Source organism: Dermacentor andersoni, chromosome 4 (assembly GCF_023375885.2).
Source record: "Dermacentor andersoni chromosome 4, qqDerAnde1_hic_scaffold, whole genome shotgun sequence".
NCBI lineage: Eukaryota > Metazoa > Arthropoda > Arachnida > Ixodida > Ixodidae > Dermacentor > Dermacentor andersoni.
This window is the reverse complement of record NC_092817.1, coordinates 123080227-123104492: the sequence shown is the minus strand read 5'-3', so window position 1 is coordinate 123104492 and position 24266 is coordinate 123080227. Positions and strand designations below refer to the sequence as shown.

The 24266-nt window shown below is 46.7% G+C and overlaps 1 protein-coding gene across 1 annotated transcript in view; it reads left to right on the top strand.

Annotated features, from left to right (window-relative positions):
* Positions 1-650: 650 nt before the first annotated feature.
* The window catches only part of LOC126537566 (uncharacterized), a 239856-nt gene continuing 216240 nt past the window's right edge, over positions 651-24266 (top strand). The window contains exon 1 of the mRNA XM_050184678.3: positions 651-1656. Coding sequence (XP_050040635.2) covers positions 1606-1656 — 51 coding nt within the window. The 5' untranslated portion in view covers positions 651-1605. The remainder of the gene's footprint in view (positions 1657-24266) is intronic.

The following is a 24266-nucleotide window of genomic DNA, read 5'->3' as shown; positions in this document are numbered from 1 at the left end:
CGACGAACACACGAACCCGTACGCACGCACGAACGCACGCAGGCGCGCGTCGTGAAGCGAGCTCTACAGGCAGACGGGCGCGTGAGGTGCAATACGAGAACGGCGTGCAGCCGAAAGATCGAAAACAACAACATCGACGTCGACGTTGCATTGCATATCGGCACGCGCGGCGGCGTTCGGTGGCCAGAAAGAGCCGAGAGAAACGTCGCGTAAGGAGAGAAGGGCAGCGAGGGTTGCTCTCGTACGTTCCTCAGCTCTCCTTCATCCTTCGCGGATGCAGAGAGCGAGAACGCCTGTTCGCAAAGCCGCCGGCAAACGGCCCTATATGCCGATGAGGAGGAGGACGTCGACAGAGGACGTGGAGCTGCAGCCAACGCCGAACGAAAGAGTGGCGTCGGCCGGGAAAGAAGCGTGCAGATCGGAGGGGAGGGCGAGGAGGGGCTCTGCCGGAGAGGAAGGAGAAGCGGCGATTCGGAAAAAAGAACAGCGGAGGGAGAGAGAGAGAGGAGAGGTGTAGGAAAGAAAATATGGTAATAGAGACGAAGGGGCACGAAGGGGAGAGGAAAAAAACGCAAATGCAAAGACGAAAAAGATCCAGGACCGTCGCCGCGGGGGCTGCTGGTGGCGGTGGAAGCAGTCACCTCGATCATTCCGTAACGAGCGTCAGCACGTAGCTGTCCCACCACCACCACCACCACCGGCTGGTAGGTGCTATATATCTGGTTCCCCGCCCCACTAAGACAGAGTTGTGTTGTTGCACTGGTGGCGCGCGTCGTTGTGCATGCACGACGGCGGTGTATGTTTGTGATTGTCGTATGCGAGAGATGCTTCACGATAGTGCACGGTAGCCCGGTTGCGTTTCCGCTTGTGCCACCGTCGGTGCTACTGGCGAGGACTGTCTTCCGACCGACGGTTCTGAGGGAAGCCCGGCCGTACGGTGCTCGCAGTGGCGAATAAGTGTGCCTGACATAGCGGTCGGTCGCCCTCGTTCCGAACAGGTGGTGCTGGCGCAGTATCGCGGCCGCCGCCGGCGTGGTTGTGCTGCCGAGTCTCTCGAGGTGCCGGAGTGTGCGCGCTCCCGCTACTGCGCGGGTGAAGTAGATACGGTCGCTTGTAAGCCGCGCAGACACTCCTCAACTCGAAGGTCGGCGTCGGGTATCGCACCACCATGCGTGTCCGCAGTAGCGGCGGAATGGTCCGGCTTCGCGACGTCTACTCCTGCGAAGATCTGCAGTGAGTCGAGTTACTGGCGCCGCCGTTTTCGCTTCCTCGGTTGTTCCGAGTCGCGCGCTCCGTTCCGGGAGCAACCCCAACTCGTCGTCTTGCCGAGGTGTGATCTCGAGGATCGTCTTCTTTGGTGATGACTCGTCGACTGCGGCGCGGATTCAGCGGTGCCCCTGACATGGAATACCCGTGATCCGACCTGGTTGTGGTGCCTGCTTGCCTGCCTGCCTTGGGTCGCTGGGCGAGCCCCCGTCGTGTGCGCGATTGGTACCACTTGTGATTGCCTCGCACTCCTTCTCTTTCGCCCGCGGGTTCTACGCAATCGAGAGATATATCTGCTGATTCGCCACAGGAGCAACGCCTTGTGACACGGTGCCCACCATGTCGGAGAGCAAAGCGGCCAAGCTAAATCCTGCTGGTGGCCGGTGGCAGGTGAGTGGTGATCTGTGTCTGTGTGCTTATGGGCTACACGGGATACCGCGCGTAACATGATGCAGATAACTCCCTCCCCCCCGCCCCTTCCCGCGTGCTTCCCATCGCCTCTTCCGCGTTCCTGCGTATGCGCCCGTCGGCTGTGTCTCATTTTTCTTACTTGCAGCTTTATTACAAATTTGAGGAAAGCGGCGGCGACGACGGCGACGACGGATTCTAAAAGTGGAGCGGATGTGTGTTGCGTCCTTGCTTCAGTGGGTCCGCCGCGCCACATAGGCGCGGGCGGGAGCAGTGTGGGGACCGCCTGCCGCGAGCGCCTGTCAGCAGCGCAGAGTGCGTGAAACCTGCTCCGCGTGCATTCTATATACGCGATGGGTTGCGTGGTCTGGTCTGCACGTATGTAGGCTTTTTTTGGTTCGTGAACTGTTGTACGTTTGCGACAGACTCCTGCTGGTATCGAGCAAGTTCGCAATGGCGCGACGGGTTTCTGATTGCGAAGATTGCGACGGTTCTGTTCCTTAGTACGGTGCCGAATAGCCGCCGTAGTAAAACTGCGTGGTGTACCGCTGGCTTTAGAAGTCGAGTATACTGCAATCGTGTAAACGCTCCACTAAAGTTTATTCGACCCATATTCCACGGAGATAATGCACCTCATTTCCCCAACGCTTTGCTTCATACTGTGGACTGCATACGATTTCAGTTATTGCCGCGAATAGTATGTTTTGTTTAAAGTACACAAGCTTCACATATCTCTGGAATTAACGACGTCCACCTTGGAAACAGGTCTGTAGCACTGGAATTGATTCTCGAGATGTCCTTTGCCGCATGCCAGAAAGAAACGTCTATAGGGATTACGATTGAATGAGAGATTTCATGGGGATTTCAAACGACACGTCTCGGCTTTTTTGGATGTCGGGTAATCTGTTTCGTGCGGGTTCGTTTTGTACATGATTCTTTTGCCTTATGATAGCTGCTGTTTTCACGTGCGGCGGTGCCTTGTTCGTCATCGTTATCATCATCAGGCACAACTGAGTTCACTGCTAATTAATAATCTCTCCCATGCACCCCTTCTGCGTCACACGAACTCTTCATTTTACTGGCAATTAAATTTCGCAGTTTTATCGTTTCATCTAAATGTACCGCGCGCGACTGCGTCTTTCCGCCTTCTGCACCAGCATAAACAGAATAACGGTTATCTGTTGTTCGCATCACATTATCTTCCGAGCTATATTTCTTCCTCTTTCTCTCAACTTAGAACACCGTACTTGTGCTAGAGATCTGACGACTGCTGCCTTCCTTCTGACTCGACGTTATGCGCCTATACTTCTTATTTTCCATTGTGGGGACGCTAGATTTCATCCGTATAGCCTCCGCAAGTTTATAGCCATCACAAGAAGGCTAATGCTTACAGTATACTGCAGCCCAATTCACAAAGGTTTCTTCGTTCGCAAGTGTCATTCGCAGTGCGTGTTTTGCCTCCCGAGACTTCTCGCAGATTGTATAGCACATTGCTTTCAGTCCTTCCAAGATTAATTGGGAAGTTATCACGAGAAATGTTTTCCCTGGTATGAAGTAAGATACATGTGTAACTGCATGGAAGTGGCTTAAGGGGATTATTTATCTCGGCTTTCTGAAAACATTGGGCTAGTTTGGTCTATATACCGTTGTGTCGTCACAGACCACGAAAAGCACCCATGAATTGTGTTTCGAATACCACAAGACGAGACGAAAACACAGGATCTACATGAAAAACCACCGCCCTACGCTACAGCTTGATCTCTGCATTTGTTTAGACTTTATAAGAAAAGCGGATTTTACTGCAGGACTCGTGAGGAGCTGGTTACTTTCTCTATACGTACGTGCACATTCTGTTTTCGGGGCCCAGCTTCACTACTTAAACAAGTAAAAAAAAAAGGAGGTTTTCAAGTTTTGTGACACGCCAGTCGGTAATGAGAGCGTACTTGAAAAGCGATCATGTGCATTAGCTGTCCCATGGGTCTGAGCGGGGTGCGTTCGACCTGACGTCACGTTTAACCGCCACGTGCTATTACGAACACTTATGACGTAAGTATACGGCCCCTTCTTCACTGGACCCCCACGTGGTATCGAATCCAATCGCAGCAACGCAACATTGCGCCTGCTTGCGGGTTTCGCTTTTTACGTGACACATTCATTGCGGAGAAATACGCTTTACCACCGTACATTTATTTATTTATTCTACAGCTGCCATTAGTACGTGCGTTACAGGTAACGATGTTACACTGGGACATCCCCCTGATAGTTCTGCTGGTCCACGAACGCTAATCATCAGCCGGCGCGTGATGCCGATGATCCCGCGCCGGGCCATTTCTATTATTCGTGCCGCGCACCGCGTCCGGATTTGTATCATTTGCGTCGGTTGACTTCCTGCACGCAGCCAACGCTGTATACGCGGCGTCCTCGGCTTGGTGTATAGTTCTGGTCGTTTTTGCATTATAGCCGGTTTTATTCTTTCTTGTCTTGTGTTCGTTTTGTGTTCTTCTTGTTTTCTCTTCTTTTTTTTTTCTTTTTTTGCGGTCTCGGTCTTCTTGTGCGGACCATGCATCGTGGCTTACGTGCGCCTTCGCTTCAGCGCCCATAGCAACGAGGACAGGATTTCGAACACGCGCCGCATTCAGATTCAACGTTCATATTTCGTCGGACCACTCGACTGCAGGACATGTACGCGCGCCTAATGATCGAACCGGGAGTTGGTGTTACTCCGTCGCAAATAGAAGGTGCACAGGTTGCGCGAATAGCGCAAGAGACTTTCCTCAGTCCCTTCCGGAAGGGACAAAGAAAGAAGAAAAAAAAGTCATCATGGTGACATTGTCAAGTGGGTATAACAGTAGCCACTATTCTACCTAAAGCTCCGTTGATTCTTTATTGAGTCCACTCTACCATACTAAAATAGTAGCGAGTCAGTTCCTCTCTGCAAGCTGCAAAGCGCAATTAGAGATGTTCCACTGTTTCTAAGGTGCCACAATTGTATGTAGTAAGGCTTGACGGTTTATGTCCATGACGGCACACCTAGTTATTTGGTGAATGCGTCGTTCAGACGAAGCAACTTACGCAGAGTGTCCAGCTGACGAAAGAGTTATCAATTCAAGATGTAACGATGTAGCTGGGTGTAGTAAACGATGCTGATAATGCGGTTCGAATCTAAACAGGCGATTCTTTTTACTATCCCTGTTTTGGTGAGTCTAGTTCCTTTGATTTGTTTGTTTGTGATTTTGCTTTATTGTCTTCAAAGGAGGGACTTTCCCACCCACATCTTGTTTCAGCCTTTTCTGTTTTCTGTGTTGCTGTACGAGCGGGGGGGGGGGGGGGGGCAGTAAAGGGGCGTACTTGCAAAGTGCTTTTTCCGAGTGTCAGTCGGACTTCGCACAATCACTCAGACACCTTTGAAGAAATAGAGACATTACAGCCGGCCGTATCACTCAGAGGTTATAGCTTGTTCGACCGTTCTCGGATGTAATCTCAACACAAATTATGCTGATCAGCGACCCGTAATTCGACGCGCGCTAAAAGCGCTGCCTGTCACGTTTCAGCCCGAGGCATGCACAGCTCCTTTCCCAAACGCCGCGATACTTGTGCGGATCTCGTGTGAGCAGCCTTAAAGACTCATTTGAATTTCTAATCGTCTGGCGACAGGGCATATAATGCGTGCTCTTTTGCATGAAAGGCGCGCAGAACTAGTTTTCTAATCTTTCAGACCATCGCTCGTTGTCTTAGTTCGTTCCGTGCGCTTTACTACTTTCTCTCCCGTTTACATGTTAAATTCGAAAAGCAACACTTCTAAAGCAACAAGACATCATTGGTGCGACTAGTACCAAGCCGTTGTGATATGGTTTTTACGCGTCAAGTGAAAAAATAAACAGGTATCAAATTTTCAAAGCTTTTTCATCGTAACCACTTTTTTTTAATTGGCTAGCCTCTTCCGCTAGCGATATGTACAGTATGACGATTAGCTTGCACCTGCTTTTACGAACAGATTTAGCGTAAAAATGCCTTTGTGAGTGCGCCCTCAGGTGTGCATTGATGCCAGTATCAATTTTACAATGGCGACTCTAGCGGCCAACCGTCCCACCTATCGACCCCCAATGCTTCATGTGACCGACTCGCTCGTCTGTAGTACTGCTCACGTAACTGTTCGTTCGATGGGACATTTCTTGCAGCATCAAGATTGAATCTAGGTTACGTCCTGGATGCTCCGATATTCTGCCACGTTTGCTTTTGGAACCAATCATAAGGGCTTAGCGTATACATAGAGATAAGAGGGAGAGAGATACTGGCTTTAACCTTTTGTCCATTGTAGGCTTAGTTCCATTACATTCTTGCATCTTTATAACCATCAAAAGCATATACGATTAAAAATTTTGTTTTCCAGCGGGTTTTGGCATGTTTACTGAATGTGAGAGCTCAGTGTAGGAACAGCAGATACGATATAACATCAACTATTTCATGCCTAGTGTAACTAGAAAGCAGCTCTCTAGCTATGTGAAGAGAAAAAAAAAAGAATTCCTGATGTGAAACATCGCCAAAACTATTGAATAAAAGAAAATCCGCCACATGACAGCCTACTGACACTAGGAAGAAACACCCAGTTTTCTAGCTTCCAACTCGTTTTACTAAAAAACGCTTTACACATATTATTCAGTCTTGCAGAACAGGTCCAATCAGAAGTGTTCGAAGATGCATGCGACATGTTTCAAATATAATCATTCTCACGAGTGGCTTCGCTTTTTATGCGCTGTGCTGGCGTGCCCAATTGGGCGCACAACGCCTGGGAGGGAGAGGACGTTAACGCTGGAGATGCTGGAGATGTTTGTGGTTGTTTTTCCGACTGACTGCCTGGCATGCGCTGCCTCAAGTTCTGGCTGAAAAAAAAAAATTAAATGCGCAATGCCCGCACTCACATACATACGGCACATACACGCAAACATGCCCGTGCACACGCACTATAAGACTATTCACAAAACTTCAGCAGGACCGCGTGCTTCTGAAGAATGCGAGGCGCACTTTCGCTGCGCGCAGCATGCAGGCGTTGACGCATACCGCGCAGCCCCCAGCTCGAATGTCGGCAGCTCCAAGCTCGAGTCGCGGGGTTGTTTGCCTGTCTGTCGAGCAACAGCTGCGGTCACATAAGTCCTCGGGAACACTGTACACGTAACACATCTGCGAATCTGTCCGTTGAAATGTGCATTTAAAGCTGTCGGCAGAGCTAATATCTGTGATATGTGCTATGCTATCACAGTAGTATGCCAAACTTCAATATTGTACCACTCCCCCGCACCCCATCACTATTTCCTTCCAAGCCAAATTTCTACATTTCAGAAAGTTGGTCCTAAATTCTTGCAAGTAGATTAACACGCGATTATAGCACGCACGCATCCATGCACGCAGAGAGAGAGAGAGAGAGAGAGAGAGAATAATATATTCGAATGATGGCTCTAGGCCTATTTGGGGAAGTGGGTGATGAGAAAAACGCTAAGTGCGGCTGGCTATGGACGTTTCGCACGCGAAACTCCATAGTGAGTAATAAGTGTCTCTGATGTTAGGTCAGACCCTGTCCTCAGACGACGTCACCTCCTTCACGTCACTCCCTCACGCCAGTACATTTCCTGCAATGTCTCGGGTGCTTCACATTCGCACACAAGATGATGAACATTTGCAGTTAGCTCTCTTGTGTAATGCACAGCATTACACTTGCGGAGGCGATTACAGGTAAGCGTACGCGCGCAGGCAGACATTGTGCGCGCGCGGGAACGCACACACAATTTAATGTTACGAATTAAAGCAACTTACACGCATCACTGTGTGTAAGCAGGGCTCATCCATTAACACGGCCGTCGTCCAAGTTCCGTGCTAAAAGCATCGCAACTGTGGCAAAGCCCCCCGCCGTGTAATCACGTTTTGTATGCGTGACAGCTGATTTGTCCCGGCATATAGCGAGACCCTGCGGTGGAACGCCTGTTCGCGGCGTGATTTCGCGGTGCTTTTTGTCTCCACGGTTCACGGACCGTGAAAACAGCGGGTCCTCCCTCTCGGCTCCCCCTCCTTCTATACGCCGCGCGGGTAGTAGGAGGCCGCGGCTACAAGGTACGTGCAAGACGCCTATCGCCGCACATGTGAGCACAGGGTCCGCGAAGGTACAGTCGGCAACAACCTAAGAATTCAGTATAGAAGAATGTATTAGTGGGACGTTGACACTGTAACACAATGTAACGCCTCCGCAGACTGTGGGACAGCGACCGCAGAAACAGTTCTGTATTGTGCGCGTGTGTGTTTCCTTTTCTTTCTTTTCGTATTCTTTTTCTCTCATCTATCGCATCCATTTGCCCCTCCCCCGGTACAGGTAACCAACCAGAGATATTCTGTGGTTGACCTCCCTGGTTTTCCTTTGGCGTTCTCTCTCTCTCTCTATCTTTCTCTCTCTCTCTCTCTTGCTCTCTCCACAGGCAAAAGCGCAGCCCGCCTGCCCTTCACCTCTGAAAGAGAACCGAGCCAGATTGGGACGGCTCACAGCTTAATGACTTTGCTCTGCTAATGTAAAGGCTGTACAGGCTTAATGGAAAACAAAAGCTCGTTGTTTCAAGGTAAAATATTACCTTTGCCTGAACACCGGCATCAGGGTCACCCATAAAATTTACCGAAACCTTCAGGTTTCATCCTCAAATCAGTTACACAAAATCAGATACGTACGTAGAAAAAACAGCCCTTTTAAACACGCATAGCTGCTTGAGGTCACGGAAGTACTCGAACCTAATTGGCTAGCGCATCTATGGAAAATGTGTGTTTGAGTTGGACAGCGTACACATAACCTTTTATTCGTAGGTTGTCACCGACCCTAGTAAGGACCTCGTACCATTCAGCTTCTGCGCAGTTGTCTGGATAAAACTGGATTTTTAGCGTTGCTGTGGATTCTTTTCACGCGCGTTTGTATGAATTACAACACAGAGAAAGAGAGATAGAGGTTGTTTAAGTTTAAACAAAATTTTAAATCCTTGAAAGACATCTTTTAAAAGCTTTTGTTTGTAAAAGACTTGAAGGTATATCTATGCAAAATTATTATGCTATATAGTGAAATGTAAGAAGCCACCAGGCAATGAAGGCAAGGAAGAACTATGGGACATAGTCATAATAGTTAACTTTTTATTATAATAGTTTAATTTTATTATCAGTTCTTTTAATCAACAAAGAGAAAAATGAATTGGATGACACAAGGACATTGTCACCAGCAGAACTCGCGACCTCCGTATGCTAAGCTCAGTTTATTATAAAGCACCGCACGTGTCGTGTAATAGTGGAGGGTACGAGTACATGGCTATTTCTTTCTTGGTTAAGTTCGTTTCACACAGATAGAGTGTTATGCGAGTATAACATGAATACACAGAAAATACATCCGAAGTAGCGCACTACACTGGGGCCTTTCGTGAATATGAGCATCAACATGCGCAATGGGCTAAAACCAGCAGGAAGTCTGAATTGAGTAAAACGAGAAGTAAAAGCGGTGACGTAAGCGCGATAAAACTCGAGCAAAAAAGAAAAAAAAATCTGTAATAGTACGTAAATATATTAATGAAAGTTGGAGAGCATAGGTGTATAATTTTGCCTGCCATATGTTTTTTATGCATGCGTGTGCGTAATTGCCAAACACACAAAAAGGTAATTGTTTCCTGAAAATCGCCGCAGTGTAACGTAAGCGCGAAGCATGCGCTAGAAGAACTGCGAAGCTGTCGTGTTTTTGAGTGACGTGGATAATAATGTCTTGAGATATGTAAGCCTACTGTGCGCATTTGCTCACCCTATTTTCTTTCCCGCACATTTGGCACAACAAAGTTGTCGAAAAGAATATCGGGTATTATTCGACATACTATAAGTTGCCTGTGGTTCATGACATAATGTTCTGGATTTCTAACAGTGCACCAGAATTCCAGGACCATAATGAAATACATAAGTCAATGACAGTAGGTTGTGCTTGCGAATATTACAGTTAAATTGAGACTGCGTGAAATGAAAGTTCCAATAAGGGTGACATGATCTTCAATACTAAAACCAATGAATGTGTGAATAACTATAGTTTGACTCCAATTTTCTCTGCAGTAATTCAAGTGGTTTCGAGTAAACTAGCAATATAGAATACTTAACGTTGATAAATGGAAGGGATTGCATGCTTTTAACAGCACTTGAGTTCCGTGTGCAGTTTTTCCCCCAAGTATGTTTATACATGCACGATGGCCGAATCTTAATTTATTATCATGTTCAGCACTTAAAAAATGTACACTGACTACTAGAACAAATAGCACGGGAATTAATATATAGCAGAAAGTGCACCTGGTGGCATTTTTCATAGAAGAGTCAGAATCATAGAATAGAGTTAGAATCATAGTTAGTTAGAGTCATAGAAGAGCATATTTCATAGAAGAGTGGCATTGGAGGCATAGAAGAGTTCCAATCTATCAACTTTGTTTTAGAGGAATTATTGTGTGCTTTGTTCTTGGCTTCATTGACTGTTGGCTTCGGTAGAGTGAACACTAAACATATCGTGCAGCACACCCATTAGCATTCTAGTACAACGACACTTTTGTCATTCATTTATACACATCGTATTGGTTGGAATGCAATATGCGTCGACAAGAAGATATCGGGTTTTTACTAGCAGGTGCCCGTTCGGAAAGGAAGACTGAGAAGTACTTGATTGCGATCGCATCATCAAATTGCTTTTCGGTGCTGAGGGGATGAGTAACTGCACCGATATTTTATTCTTTGCTTTCTTTTTCACTCCACCATTCGCTAGAAAAGCGAGCTTTATAGCCGAACCAAGAATTGAGTCACGTTTAAAAAACAGGTCACGTGCGCCCATCGAAAACGCACGTTAAGTGCCTAGTATGACAGAGGACGGCCATTTTTTACAAGCGCAAATGTACTTCGACTCGAATGCGTCTCTAATTCAGCTGACTGGAATGAGAAAACTTGAGAAGTGATTTCCCTGGTCATAACACTCTTGCTTACATTCGAAGTAAAATCGAAAGCCGATGAGCTAGCACGTCTTGAATGATAATAAGAGAAACGGTGCCATATAAGGGAGAAAGCCTGCAAGAACGTATAGCAAGCACCATGAATGCAGGCAGCATACCGCGCTAGTGCCTCGCCCATTAAAGAGTGTGCGGTTGAGGTCACTTCAATTGTTTCAAGCAACCTTTCTTCCTAACAGTGTTGTCGTATGGGGTATTAGGCGCTTATATTGCCTAGAACTTTGCCACCGAGAATGTTTTTACGAGAAGTTATTAAACACTCAGTCCTCTCGGCGTTTTTTAACATATTTGAGCACATCATTAACGATAGAATAACCCGTTTATTTGAAAAAACATCAAAATAACCTACGCGCAATATAGCTTTAAAAAGAATTGCAGAGCTAGCTTTGGTGAATATCAAAGACAAAATTGTGCGACACTTTGAAAGCAATTTACGTACCTTTGGCTTATCCTTAAACTTAAAAAAAATGCTTTCGATTCCTTTCAACACGACATATTGGTCAGAAAGTTGGAGACGTGTGGAGTTCGAAGAGTAGCCCTGCGTTTAATGAAATCGCATCTCTCAAACCGTGAACGGCTTGTGTACGTCAATAAGGTCACGTCCATAGCAAGTGATTCCAAGGGATCTATATCAGGACCATCATTTTTCTCAATATATATAGATAATATAACGACCATACCTGATTCACCTGACCTCATCATGCATGAGGAAATACCAATATTTTCCTTACAAGTACAGACACAAAGCTATGATAATGCGTATTTGATAAAGCTATCACAGTGTTTAAAACAAATCAATTGAGTCTAAATGCAAAAAAAAGTATATATTACTTAACCCTCCAAATTAACGTGATACAAATGAAATGAACATAATACGAGGGTACTCGACTTGAGCATGTAACAGAGCTCCGATTTTTGGGTGTACGTATGGTTCTCGGAGAATCTTTCATGGTCCACTCAAGTGAATAAACCGAAATGTGAACTGTCTAGAACTATTGCGTGGTAGTATATATAATATACAAGAGCTCATTCCAACACGGTTAAAAGCGACCCTACATTACACACTTGTATACTCTAAACTAAGTTAGGTATGCCAGTCTGGGGCATGACAACTCTGACAAACTACAACAAACCAATTATCTCACATAAAAAAAAAAAAACCTAACGCAGATTTGAACGTTACCGTGGATATAGAAGACATTTAATTGAACACAGCCATTATTTATAAAATACAACTTACTAAACGCTGACCAGATATATTACCTTAAACGACTACAGTACGCACATAAAAACAAGGTACATGTTCTAAAAATCATCACACCGGCTTCATATGCAATTCAAAACCCTAAGCGTAAGATGTTTACTATAAAGACGAATTATGGCCACCAACCGCTCTCTTATAACACAACCAACTATTAAACATAATGGACGCAAATGTAGATTTTTTCGAAATCCTTCATTTCATTCAAAAGTTAATGTAGGAAGTACCTCGTAACAAATATGTTGGCATTTTCACTTGTCTAATGTCCTGGAACATGACAATCATTTTGCCCTCTTCGTGACCTGTCCAGCGTTCTTCGCATAATAGCGTGCTTCTATGTGTGCACATCGATTGTGTCTGTGTACTACTGAGTTCATTCCTGCAGTTATGTGCGCGCGAACATATACAGATTTGATTCTTCTCGCTGTGTTTATTGTTATTATTATTTCGTTAGTTGCGCGACATGTGTCAAGTGTAATTTGCATGTTCCTAATATTGCTCTCACAGTTTCGTCTATGCTTATTGATTGGTACTAAACAGTTAACAACTGTTTCAAGTTATGTACTTGCATTTGTTAATCAAGTGTGTGTATAACCTGTCTGCCCGAATCGCTAAATGCTAAGTTGTTGTGTATTTATGTAAATGGGGCCAAAACCCTGTCAGGCATCGTTTGCCTTTTGTCTCGGCCTCCTCTTAGACCTGTCTGAGGAGAGAGAGAGAGAGAAAGCAAGGACAGGAAAGGCAGGGAGGTCAACCAGGAAAGTATCCGGTTTGCTACCCTACACTGGGGGTGGGGGAAAGGGGAATAGAAAAAGGAGAAAGGGAGAGAGTGAGCACTGAGTACGTGTGGGCGGGACACTATGCACAGGGACACTATAAACGGTCTCTTAAACCGGTGTACCTCAAGTATTGCAGCAATGCACGATTCTGAGGAAATGAATAAAACGCGAACGTGTTTGCGAGCATCATATTCATCGCATAAATGTTTATACTTTGTTTTACAAAAAGAAATGCCATGCAAAACAACAATGTTTCATTCACGGTGTAGTTGATCACGAAGTCACAATATGCCAATGTAGCGCTGCTGCTTCCTCATACGCCGCGCCGTGCTATACGGCGTTGTGCCACACTGCGTGCTAATCATCGAGGCGACGGGCGCTCCCACTTCCGCTCCTCGTTCTTCTGAAGTGGTCGCCCTTGTGCTGAGCTTCAAACATCCACTGACAACCTTGACATCATCATGTCAGGCCAACTGGCCCAACTATGGGTACCAACCTCCAAAGTTCCACGAAACTGCCGATCCCTGCCCCGGAAAGGCGGCGGTCCCGGGCTCGAGTCCCGGACCAGGGCGAATTTTTCTTTCAACTGTGAGGCTTTTATTTCGAGGAACCCGTATGGGTTTCTATTGTAGCACTTAGCTACGTTTGGGTGGACGTCTCATTCCCCTTATTAATTACTTCTCTCCACGTTGCGGGTTTCCACAGAACTATTACGTCAAACTCTTGCTTTTGCCTCGAGTTGTCGACAAATTCGACTTTGCCCTGCCATCTGCTAGCCACCTGGTTAGCTCAGATGGTAGGGCGGCCGTCCCGGAAAGGCGGTGGTCCCGGGTTCGAGTCCCGGACGAGGACGAATTTTTCTTCAACTACGAGGCTTTTCTTTCGAGGAACCCATATGGGTTTCCATTGTAGCACTTAGCTACGTTTGGGTGGACGTTCATTTCCCCTCATTAATTATTTCTCTCTACCTTGCGGGTTTCCGCAGAACTATTACGTCAAATCTCCGTATATTGCATAGCAGGCTATGTAGACTCATGTCCAGTGGCGTAGCTAGGTCGTCTGGCACCCGGGGCCGATAGCTCTTCTGTCACCCCCCCCCCCCCCCCGGGTGTAGTCGAGGAAGGCGAGGATATCGACAATTTTCAGGTGTCTTCAGACGTATATGACACTCCCCCCCCCCCCCCCCCCTTACTGGCCCCGTGCACCCGGAGCCCACGGCCCCCGGCCCCCCCTGTTGCTACGCCACTGCTCATGTCTTCTCTCTCTCTCTTTCTTTCAAGTCCCTGCCCACGTGTAGGGTAGCAAACTGGACTCAGTCTGGTCAACCTCCCTGCCTTTCCTTTCTTCCATCTCTATCCCTCTCTCTCTGCGCTTGAACTGCGTGATGGTCTATACCTCCGCTATCTTTCCTTACTGCCTTTAAAACGAATACATTTTTTTGACGCTTTCTCCAGTTTTCGAGGTCAGGAGTCGCTGGCCTGACTTCCACCACCTATACAAAGGGTGCGTGCCCTCGCACAGCCAGGTTGAAAGCAAATGTGTTCCCCCATAGGTACACGTCCAACAGTGGTATGTATCTATTACAGGTGCATACAATGACTACAACCTATGCTGCATGCAATGCAACACATTCGATATAAACAAAGCAGAGTGAACAAACAGAACAGTAAATTATATCTGGGGAACACTGGAAATTGTCAATTGAACACTATTACAATGTGTGTCAAAACACCCTATCGGACACCTAAGCACTTCTTATGAGTTGTGAATGCGAAAGCATTAATGTCCAATTGAACACCGCTGAGCGGTTATTCGAGTTTCGTGCTGCGAGTAGTGTATACCATAGCGCTACGTGCTGCCCAAGCCAGCGAACAGCAGCAGCCTGCGGTGCCAATGGCGCATGCCACCGACCACTGACGTCATGCGCGACGAGATCGAGACCATATGCCTCCTTGACATCTATGAACAAAGCTGCAGATAACCTTTTACTTCATTTCTGATAGTGGACATACGTAGCGAGATCAACAACACTGTATATTGCTGAGCGATCTCGACGAAAACCAGCCATGCAATTCGGGAACATGTTGTAGTGTGCCAGATAGCATTACAAGGGAGCAAGGATCATTTTTTCCCATTATCTTTCCCACACAGCTAGCCAGCGCTACTGGGCGGTATGAGGTGAGTTCAAGCAGAGACTTGCCGTTGTGAAGATCTAACAGCTCTCTCCAGGCGCATTCAATCAGGTTGCACAAGGCGCGGTATAATATTCCGTCTGGTTTCGAGGATGAAGAATGCCCGCATAGAGCAAGAGTCGCTTCAAGTTCGTCCATTGTGAAAAGAAGATCCAGGCGGCAGTCACGTGAACCAGGGTAGTCACACGGGGCAGGAGAGCCTGTACCGGTTGCTTGGCCAGCTATCCTTGCACAAAGGTCTTCTGCAAGCTCAACATCCAGCCGCTTATAGAAGAGCGCCAGCTCTTTGAATTGAAAGCGTTGTTCAGGGAGAGAACGCAGACCGCTTACAGTTGTCCATGGCACTAGACCCCCGAAAGCCCCTTTCCCACATCTGCAGATGTGGGAGAGGGGCTTTTGGGGGTCTAGTAACTGGAAAGACATTGTCCAACGTCGAAATGCTAATCTGTCCGTGCGATGTTGGATTTTCTTTTGTGTTCCCCTGTCCTAAGATCATGGATGGATTTTGTACGCCGGTATCGCCGCTCCGCACGGCGACGGAGTGCACGAAGCCGCTCCAACTCTATATCCAAATCCGTGTGCTTAGACGAAACCGCGAGTGCCTGCGTGGCGTCTCGCATTGCACACTTGATTGCTTCCTCTAAACCAGAGGACAAGCCCTCTCGGCAAGCATTTTCCATGGCAAAGGTAAAAGTAGTCCAGTCAAACGCCTCTTCAATGCCATCAGTGCTTTAAGCTTGGACATGTCAAGGGGTCCGTCTAAACTCATTATTGCGTCCCCGGTGCGCTGAACCTCACGCGGAATACACTAGCCGGGCTACTGTCTTGAAGTGCGGCAACTGTAACGGTTGTCATGCTGGCTCGTCTAAGGACTGCCCTCGCATCGAGAAAGAGCAGTTCTCAAGCGGATGGTTCGGGACAATCCGTCGCACAGGGAGGCTGCTGAAACGATCCGGCGTTGGCGTCGGCGTAACCAAACTTGCTCAAAAAACGCACCGACACGAAAGAAGAGTGGCCCTTCCATTGTGGCACCCGCATTCTCAAGTCAGGCCCCAAAAGGGCTGCACAGCAACAAGAGAGTCAGCTGAAAGTAATCTTTCTCCAGAAGAATGGCCTACGCTTCCGAGCCAGCAACTTTCCAAAGAACCACAGATTGTCAAGCTCGCTCGGGAGCCTACTCCTGCCACTGATGAAAGGCCAAAAACAGATTGTCAAGTAATTCCAATGCTTCGTTCCCTCATAAATACATTCTAGCGACTTCGAACCACGGAACCATGCCCGCTCGAAGTGCATTGAAGCTACTGGACGCCTTAAGCCCAATGCTTGTATCTCTCGAATAGAGGGCCAACCATCACCAATCCTTTCGAGAAGAAGTCAAGGCAGCGTCAATCATCCAGTGGAACGCAAGAGGGCTAAAGCCACGCCTTTCAGATATGCGTCAGTTTGTATATAATAATATGTTCCCAATCGTTGTGATATGTGATTATAACGTAATAAAACCTGCTAGATTTTCAGGATATGAAGCTGTTATGTTCATGACAACTGGTGCATGGAGCAAAGTAATCGTTTTTATTCGTCGTGAACTCACCTATGTTCGCCAGCCCATTCCGCCTCACGATCACCATCAACATGTTTGCCTAACAGGTAAAAAGAGCAAACTGATGTTTACACTTGTAGGCGTTTATACATCGCCTTGAAGCAATTTTAATTACAAAAGATTAACAAAGATATTGACGGTGTGTCCTGCTGCATGGGTCACAATTGGAGATTTTATTGCGCACCATATGGCATGGAGAAACACAAGGACAAATACTAGCCAACTTCGCCAGAAACTACGGCCTTTCGTTCCTGAATCACGGCAGCCCAACGCTCCTACGAGGCGTGAATTATGGCAGCTGTCTTGACCTAGCTTTCGTCTGCAGCTCTTTCACAAAATGTGTTAAATGTCTTTTTTTTTATAATGAGACCCACGGGAGTGATCGCATTCCCACCTACCTTATAATCAAAGAGATGTTCAGGTCGTTCCCACGCAACACCACTCGGTTAATCGAGCGAAGTCGTGCGTGTTATAAAGGAACGAAGGTTACCTGATTTCTCCAACAGCGCTGATATTTTGCTGTTGGCACCATTCACATACCATTCGCAGACGGATAAGCCTTGCCAGCTGCTTCAACTAAGCATGACTATACAAGAAAAGCTGCCACGCAGTCATCCGTCAGACTGCTGCGAAAACTGCAGTTCGTATTGCTATAACTGTGGAGGATGTGTCAAGCAATAATGAAGCGAAGATGTTAAAAGTGACCTGATTTGGAAATACGTAGTGCAAAGAAAGAAAGAAAAGAAAAAGTATTGGGGGGTGGGGGCAGACAAATTAAAAGAAAAGTGATAGATAATTTGGCTGCTCTTAGCCAATCGTATTTTTGGCAGCTTGGTCGAACCAAGGTAGCCGGCTACGTCAAAGCGCACAGTACTGGTGCATAAATTAGCAACTTTGTTGTGCTGTACATATAGTCTAGTTTAATTCTGGTCCAGGCATTGAAGGCCAGGTAGAGTGTACTGCAGGGCGCGCTGGCGCCAAGTTGATCTCGTGCAGCGGCAAGCGGCAGCGCCGAGCGCAAGTGTGTGGCTCTTTCTTTCTTTCTTTCTTTCTTTCTTTCTCTCTTTCTTTCTTTCTTTCTTTCTTTCTTTCTTTTGTAACATTACGTTAGTGCGGTTGCCTACATCAAAGGGTCCAGAATGGCAGCGACACTTGTCTCTAAAATGCCTGTGTGATTGGGTGAATGTGTAACGAGTATGCTTCCGGGAATTAACGAACGAACCGCTGGTTGACTGACGTAGCACTGATGGCGCAAATGTGGCAGGGCCTCACATTAACGCCGCCTTCAGCAACCCACTCGTGGCCGCCTGATGGAATTCGTCCATAGCGCCGCCATGGAGCAATGATGCGCGGGCGTTGTACGGCCGGCTGAGCGCGAGGCTGCAACGCTGCCGCCGCGTCGTGATCAGCGGGCAACGTGCGATTGCTTGCAGTGCGCTGCCGCCGCCGCAGCAGCAGCAGCAGCAGTCCCGCTCTTTGGTGTGCTCCAGCGTGGACAGGTTTTTCGGGTTTCGCTCGGGCGCCGGTTAGCTAGGCTGCTGCGGTGGGAGACCGAGGGGTGGCGGGCGGGGGGTTGCTGGGGTCGCCGCAGCCAAGACTCGAATCGGACGCCGCTGGAGGCCGCAGCCGCGTGCCCGCGAAGGACGCCCGAGCGAGCCACCAGCGCGACCACAAAGTTGTGCGCGGGGACGGCGCGGGCACGCACTGACTGCAACTCGTGGCCGTCGCTGCAGCCGTTCCCCTTTCTAACGCGAACAGTTGCGGACACTGCGTCCGAAAGCACGAGCGTGCTTTGCGTAGACTTTCGAAACGAGAAAGAAAAAAAAAGTTGTGCCAGAAGCAAACAATCGCGTCCGTTCCAAGTGCTAACGTCAAAGCAAGAGGCCTGGGCTTGGACATCTACATTCCGCTACATATAACCTGCGCACGCAATGCAGGCTCATAGGTATATCTGAAGCACACGTACTTCTTAACGGAATAACGCGTTATGCTCAACGGCTTCTGTGATATTCTTAAATTTCTAACATTTGCGAGAGCGTATTCTTGAGCAATTTATTTGGTATGTTCCCATTATATTGGCCCTATCCCCCAGAAATAGATATTTGCCACTGTGATACGAGTGGTGCAGCACTCTTCAATATGTATAGATACGCGTCGCGTACTCCTCTGTTTATGCACCTCTCGTCACCATTCTTATGCCGACAAACAGCCGACATCACCTTCGGCACCGTGACGTCGCTGCGTCGACTTCTCACGCTGTGCAAGATCTGCCCGAGTTGGGGCTTGCATTTCGGTGTAGCTTAGGGACGGTGCGGTGCATAAACTTGAACATCGCGTAGGATTAAAGTTGCGACCCTTGTGACGCGTAAACACAAACATTGAATGAGATTACGCTTTGCGTAGGATGAACATAAATGTGCGATTGCATTTAGCTGTATATAGCACTTCACCGACAAATTCACTAAAATTTCGCTTCACATATAGATACAAACACGCGAATTATCTTGGTGTGCGTAATTATATTTTAATTTGCTTTAATGGTCCACCACTGGCTTAGCAGACACTATAGGAGTGATGCTTTCGTTGCCTAACATTTATTGAACGCTGCTCCATGGTAAGAATGTTGCCACTTACAATGCTATGCAAGTGATGTGTTGAAGAATGATGAAGTGAGTGCCCTCTCCCTTTTCTTTCTTTCTCTACTTCTGTCCACTCTTTTTTTCTTTTGGATTGCAATGTTAACTGGTTTCTGCGTTGCTCAAGCGTTTCATGCTTTCATTTCCTACTAAGACCGCGCTGTCTAGCTTCGCATCCGTGACGTCGCTTCCTTTATAAGCGCTTTGGAATGCATGCAACAGTGTTACCCGCGGTACGCCTGGCCTAGCCGCACTGCTATTATTGTAAGTGTACCCTTGCCTCTTCGGCTGCTCGAAGGTCTAGCAAAATCACGTTGCATTGCGCACGCTCCGCCGTGCAGTATACGCACCTCTTCCTCCTGTGTGCAAGCGCCGACTATTTACGGTGGCGACGAAGAGCTGGAATGGGTCTGTTGCGAGCTCTCGTGCGTGGCATATAATTTCACTTCAAGTGCAGGCGCTAACCTCCCGGGTGCAGACAAGACGGTCACATTCTTGCGAGGCTAGCTATGATCAATCAATCAATCAATCAATCAATCAATCAATCAATCAATCAATCAATCAATCAATCAATCAATCAATCAATCAATCAATCAATCAATCAATCAATCAATCAATCAATCAATCAATCAATCAACCAATCAATCAATCAATCAATCAATCAATCAATCAATCAATCAATCAATCAATCAATCAATCAATCAATCTTAAGAAAAACATACGAATGAAGGTGCCAGATTATCAACACGTGCGCTCTATTTCTTCCTGTGTTTAATGTTGTGCGTAAAGTGGCTATTTTTTTATTATTCGCGGGAATATAAAGTGGCGCTTAGAGCCTTTTAGTGGCGCCGGCTACTCGTTGGAGCAGGGCAAACGAAAGGATTGAAAGCATGAACTCACTCTCGAGTAACACTGGAGTGTACTGGGTGCACGTTAATGATCCCCAGGTGGGCGAAATTGATGGAGTCCCCCAATACAGCGTTCCTCGTAATCAGATCATGGTTTTGGCGCGTGAAACCCCAGAATTAAAAATAAAATTGACTAACAGAAGACACTTGCCAAGTACCGTCGTAAAGAACACGTGGTCGAATGTTATACTTGTGCGGTAGATTAAGGGTTTGGGTTAATTAGGTTGACGGACCTCAGCATCAGCAATATAGCAAGTGCAGTTGCCCAGGCAGTGTGACAACTCTTATACTGCCTTGTATTCCTGCCTTTCTTCATCTGTATTTTAAATGCACCGGCCGTTTCATGGTCGATTCCTGGCTATGAATATAGGCCACAGTATGGAAATTATCATTATCATCTATACGCGGCGATCATATCAAAAAGCTAGTTGGCGTTGGCACAATAGCAGTATACAGACGTGTCGGGGAAAAAAAAAAGAAAAGAATACCGACTGTGCCGCAAGGTTCAACATCGGGCTGCTGTGCTGAGGGGCCGAGGTTGGAATCTCGCCGCCGGACGCAATTCTCTCTCTCTCTCTCTCTTACTTTTTTTAAGAGTGAGGAGGAGTTTACTTGGCGAAAACCCGACTAGCGACCGACCGACCCACGGAGAAACCGCGGGATTGTATAGGCAAGGAAAACTTTGCTCTAAAACTTTATGCCCAATGACACTGAAACAATAATATGGACTTATGTGCACACTGGTGTATTATTGGACAAGTGAGGAATGCTGCCATGTGTTGTGTCGCCGGCTTTTCTATCAACTGCAGCTTGTTTAAGCGCACACACAAGCGCGCGTGCGGAAAACCTGGCATCAAAGTGAGTGCCCATATATGAGTGAAGAGAAGCAACAACGCCTAGGCCGTAGACGTACGTAAACGCTATTGATATCGTCACGCAGCCTCGAGTGAATAAAATTCCGGTAGAAGTAACCGGCGATGCTTACCGAAGTCAGCGATAGCTTTCTGCAATTACTTTGCATTACTGTGGCATTATACGGTTGAAAATAAAGGTTACATTGTAATGCAGCGGAATTACAGAAAGCCATCATTTAATAATCAATGACATTGATTTCGCGTGCTTTTTTTCTTCTTTATGATACAGTAAATGACGGGAAGGGTTGCTTACTCGGTCGCCTTCTGAATTCTGGACACTTTAAGGGTTAATTTCAACCACGAAAAAAGTCTCCTTGATCTTTAATATTACGACCAGATAAAGTTTAACCAGATTAAGTGTTCCCAACAGCAGGTTTCTGTAAAGTTCACGGAATTGCTTACTTGACAAACCTCATCACAATAGGCCACATTTGCTGCAAGCTAGTCAAGATGTGTTTTATTGCAATAACAGTTATATGGACCCTCCATGCGCATTTCTACCGTCGCCGTCGCCGTCATGTTCCATATAAAGTCTTAGGGTGATAACATCGTCACCGCGCGATAACATCGCGCGGCGACCATATTTCCAATCCTATCATTAATGTTACCTCTTGGAACCATTTTGTGAACTCGGAGAGTAAGCCTAGAACACAACTCTTTTTCACAACAAATGTGATGCGGTTCTGGAGTATTGGTAGAGCACCCGCTCGCAGTCGCTGGCGGTTTTTGGCTTGAACACGTCCTAAATTCGTTAACATTTTTCTTACTTTATTATCGTATGTGATTCTTTGAGCGTGGTGTTACAAGGGGTCGTGATGTTCCTGGATATTCCGATACCTAGCACATAACTGCCCAGCGCAGTAAAAACAAACAGCGAAGAAACAAAGCACCACCAGTAGAGGTTGAATGTAATCATTTGGCGCAGCCAAAAATAATTAAAAAAAGAAACAAACACCGAAATAGGAACACTAATGCCTCAGTTTCGACGACTGAACACAATTCATCCAAAATAGAAGCAACATAATGTCGAGAAAAGAAAAACGAAAAAAAAAAGAAACGACGGAAGCTTGAGGAGTTTAACGAGACGAAAAGCAGTTTCCTACGCTACACGTGGGGAAAGTGAAAATGCAATTAAAGAAACATGAAGGCAGAACGGCGAGCAGCGAAGCGGGTACCGATGCACAAAATTCCTAGGCGGCGCACGTCACAATGTGAAGGCCGTATCTTCCCTGACGGTCGAACTACGCCAAGCTACTCCTAAATTAGATATGAACCTCCCGAAACATGTATGGCTTCACTGACAGCTAAGGTCACACTGGAGGTTTCCAGGCAACATTTAAGTTATTTGATTATATAAGAATGAGAATGAAAATGAAAATACGCGAGCTTAGCAAATGATTCATGTGATAGCTTGTGAAGTGTTGCCGTTATCCCTAAAACTGCCGGCAACCTCGTATTTTGTTGAAGGACATCGGCAATGCACAGAAAAAAACGCACTTTGTATCGAACTGTGGCTATAGCCGTAGATTGGCGGCCAGAACAACACCACCAGCGCAATAATAGCGATTGGTACACAAGTATCGCAGCAATGCCACACATGCATGAATGAACGCGCAGTGTTGAATATTGATCGACGATCAAACGCAACTAAACAATGCCACGTGGGCAATAAAGGTCGCTGCAGATGGGACCGGGCCCGTGCATCCTTAACAAATAATGTGTTAACAAATAATGCGCAAACGCCCTTGTACTTAGATTAGGTGCACGTCAAAGAACCCCAGCTGGTCGAAATTTCCGGAGTACTCCACTACGGCGTGCCTCATCATCATAAAGAGGTTTTGGAACGTAAAACCCCATAATTTAATTTAAAGCAACACACGAGTTCTCCGCAATTAATTTCGGCCACTTGTACCCAAAAAAATATTCGTACACGCTAGAGCTGCTCATAACACCAGATGGCGGCTAAAGGCGACGTTCCAAATATTATCAGCAGAGGCGGCCATCCAATGGCAAACAGCACTTACGAACAAAACGCATCGGGAATCCAGCCACTGGTATTTTTTAACGTGCGCCTAATCTAAGTACGTGGTAGTTTTTACGTTCCACCGTGCGGGTGCGGAAGCCGAACCCGAAACATCATTCCCAGCAGCGGAACAACCCAGCCAACTGGACCACCACGGAAGGTGTCAAGACACAGCGCACCGTTCGTGAAGTACGTGTTTTTTGCTTAAGAGAAAAGCTTAAGAAACAAAACTAGAATATCGTTTCGGAACTGCATTTGCTTCCTTTGAGCTTAGCAAATGCAGGAAGCTAAATTCACAAAGCCCTTCCTTCGTAAGGGCTCTTCGTCTTTGGCTGGCCACCATGTCTAATTGTACGCCCAGCCTCGGGTCTGACTGGAATTTTCCTTTACGAACACTTCTGCGAATATTTACGATTACAGCTATTACGAATTTCTTACGTGCGAACATAGGAAAGATTTTTCTGAATTCTTGCCCTGATTTTCTGTCGAGAGAAAATTACGACACAACTCTCCTTTTCTTTTCTTTTTTCCTTTCTATTTTTTTTTTTTTTTTTTTGTGCGTTCGGGAAGAAACCATGACGCCGACAACTTCGTTGTGACGTCGCGGAATAGTTCACCGTATCTTCACGTGTTTCGTCGTCCTTGAGCAGATAAAGTTTTCAAAAGAGGGTAAGTTGCAGGTATGCTCACATTTGAACGTCAATGTATGTCTATGAACAGTTATTGAGCGCCATGCAAATTACATCTATTCTTTTTTCCTTTTTTTGACGTCAGAGAGAGATGGTGCTGGAAAGCCTCGGCGGCGTCGCCCTGACTGCTCTTGTGTTCTCGGGTCCTTTCTTTTTCTTCCCAGATCGCGGTAAAACTAACGCCATCGCAGTTCGAGAAGCGTATAATCTACCCACTTCAGCCTCATTCGACCTATGTCTTCGGCATCCTTTCGGAAGTGCTTTTGTACGCTCGTAAAGTAAAAGTCTGCATGGAACCATGCTCCACACCGACGCTTCCTTTAACTGAGGCTTTGTACGCGGTCCAAAATTCCATCGCAGTCGGACCTTTTCAACGGCCTGTCGCAGTACGTACGCCGCCCATTTTCTTGCACTGAACCCGTAGGTTCGGTATATATGTGCAGCTAATCCCGAGAACAACAACAACAACAAAAAAAAAAACGCCTGCTGGTGCATGCAGTGCTTTCTACTTTTTCGACACGGTCCTTTCGCAGCGGAACCTGCGGAACGTCTGAT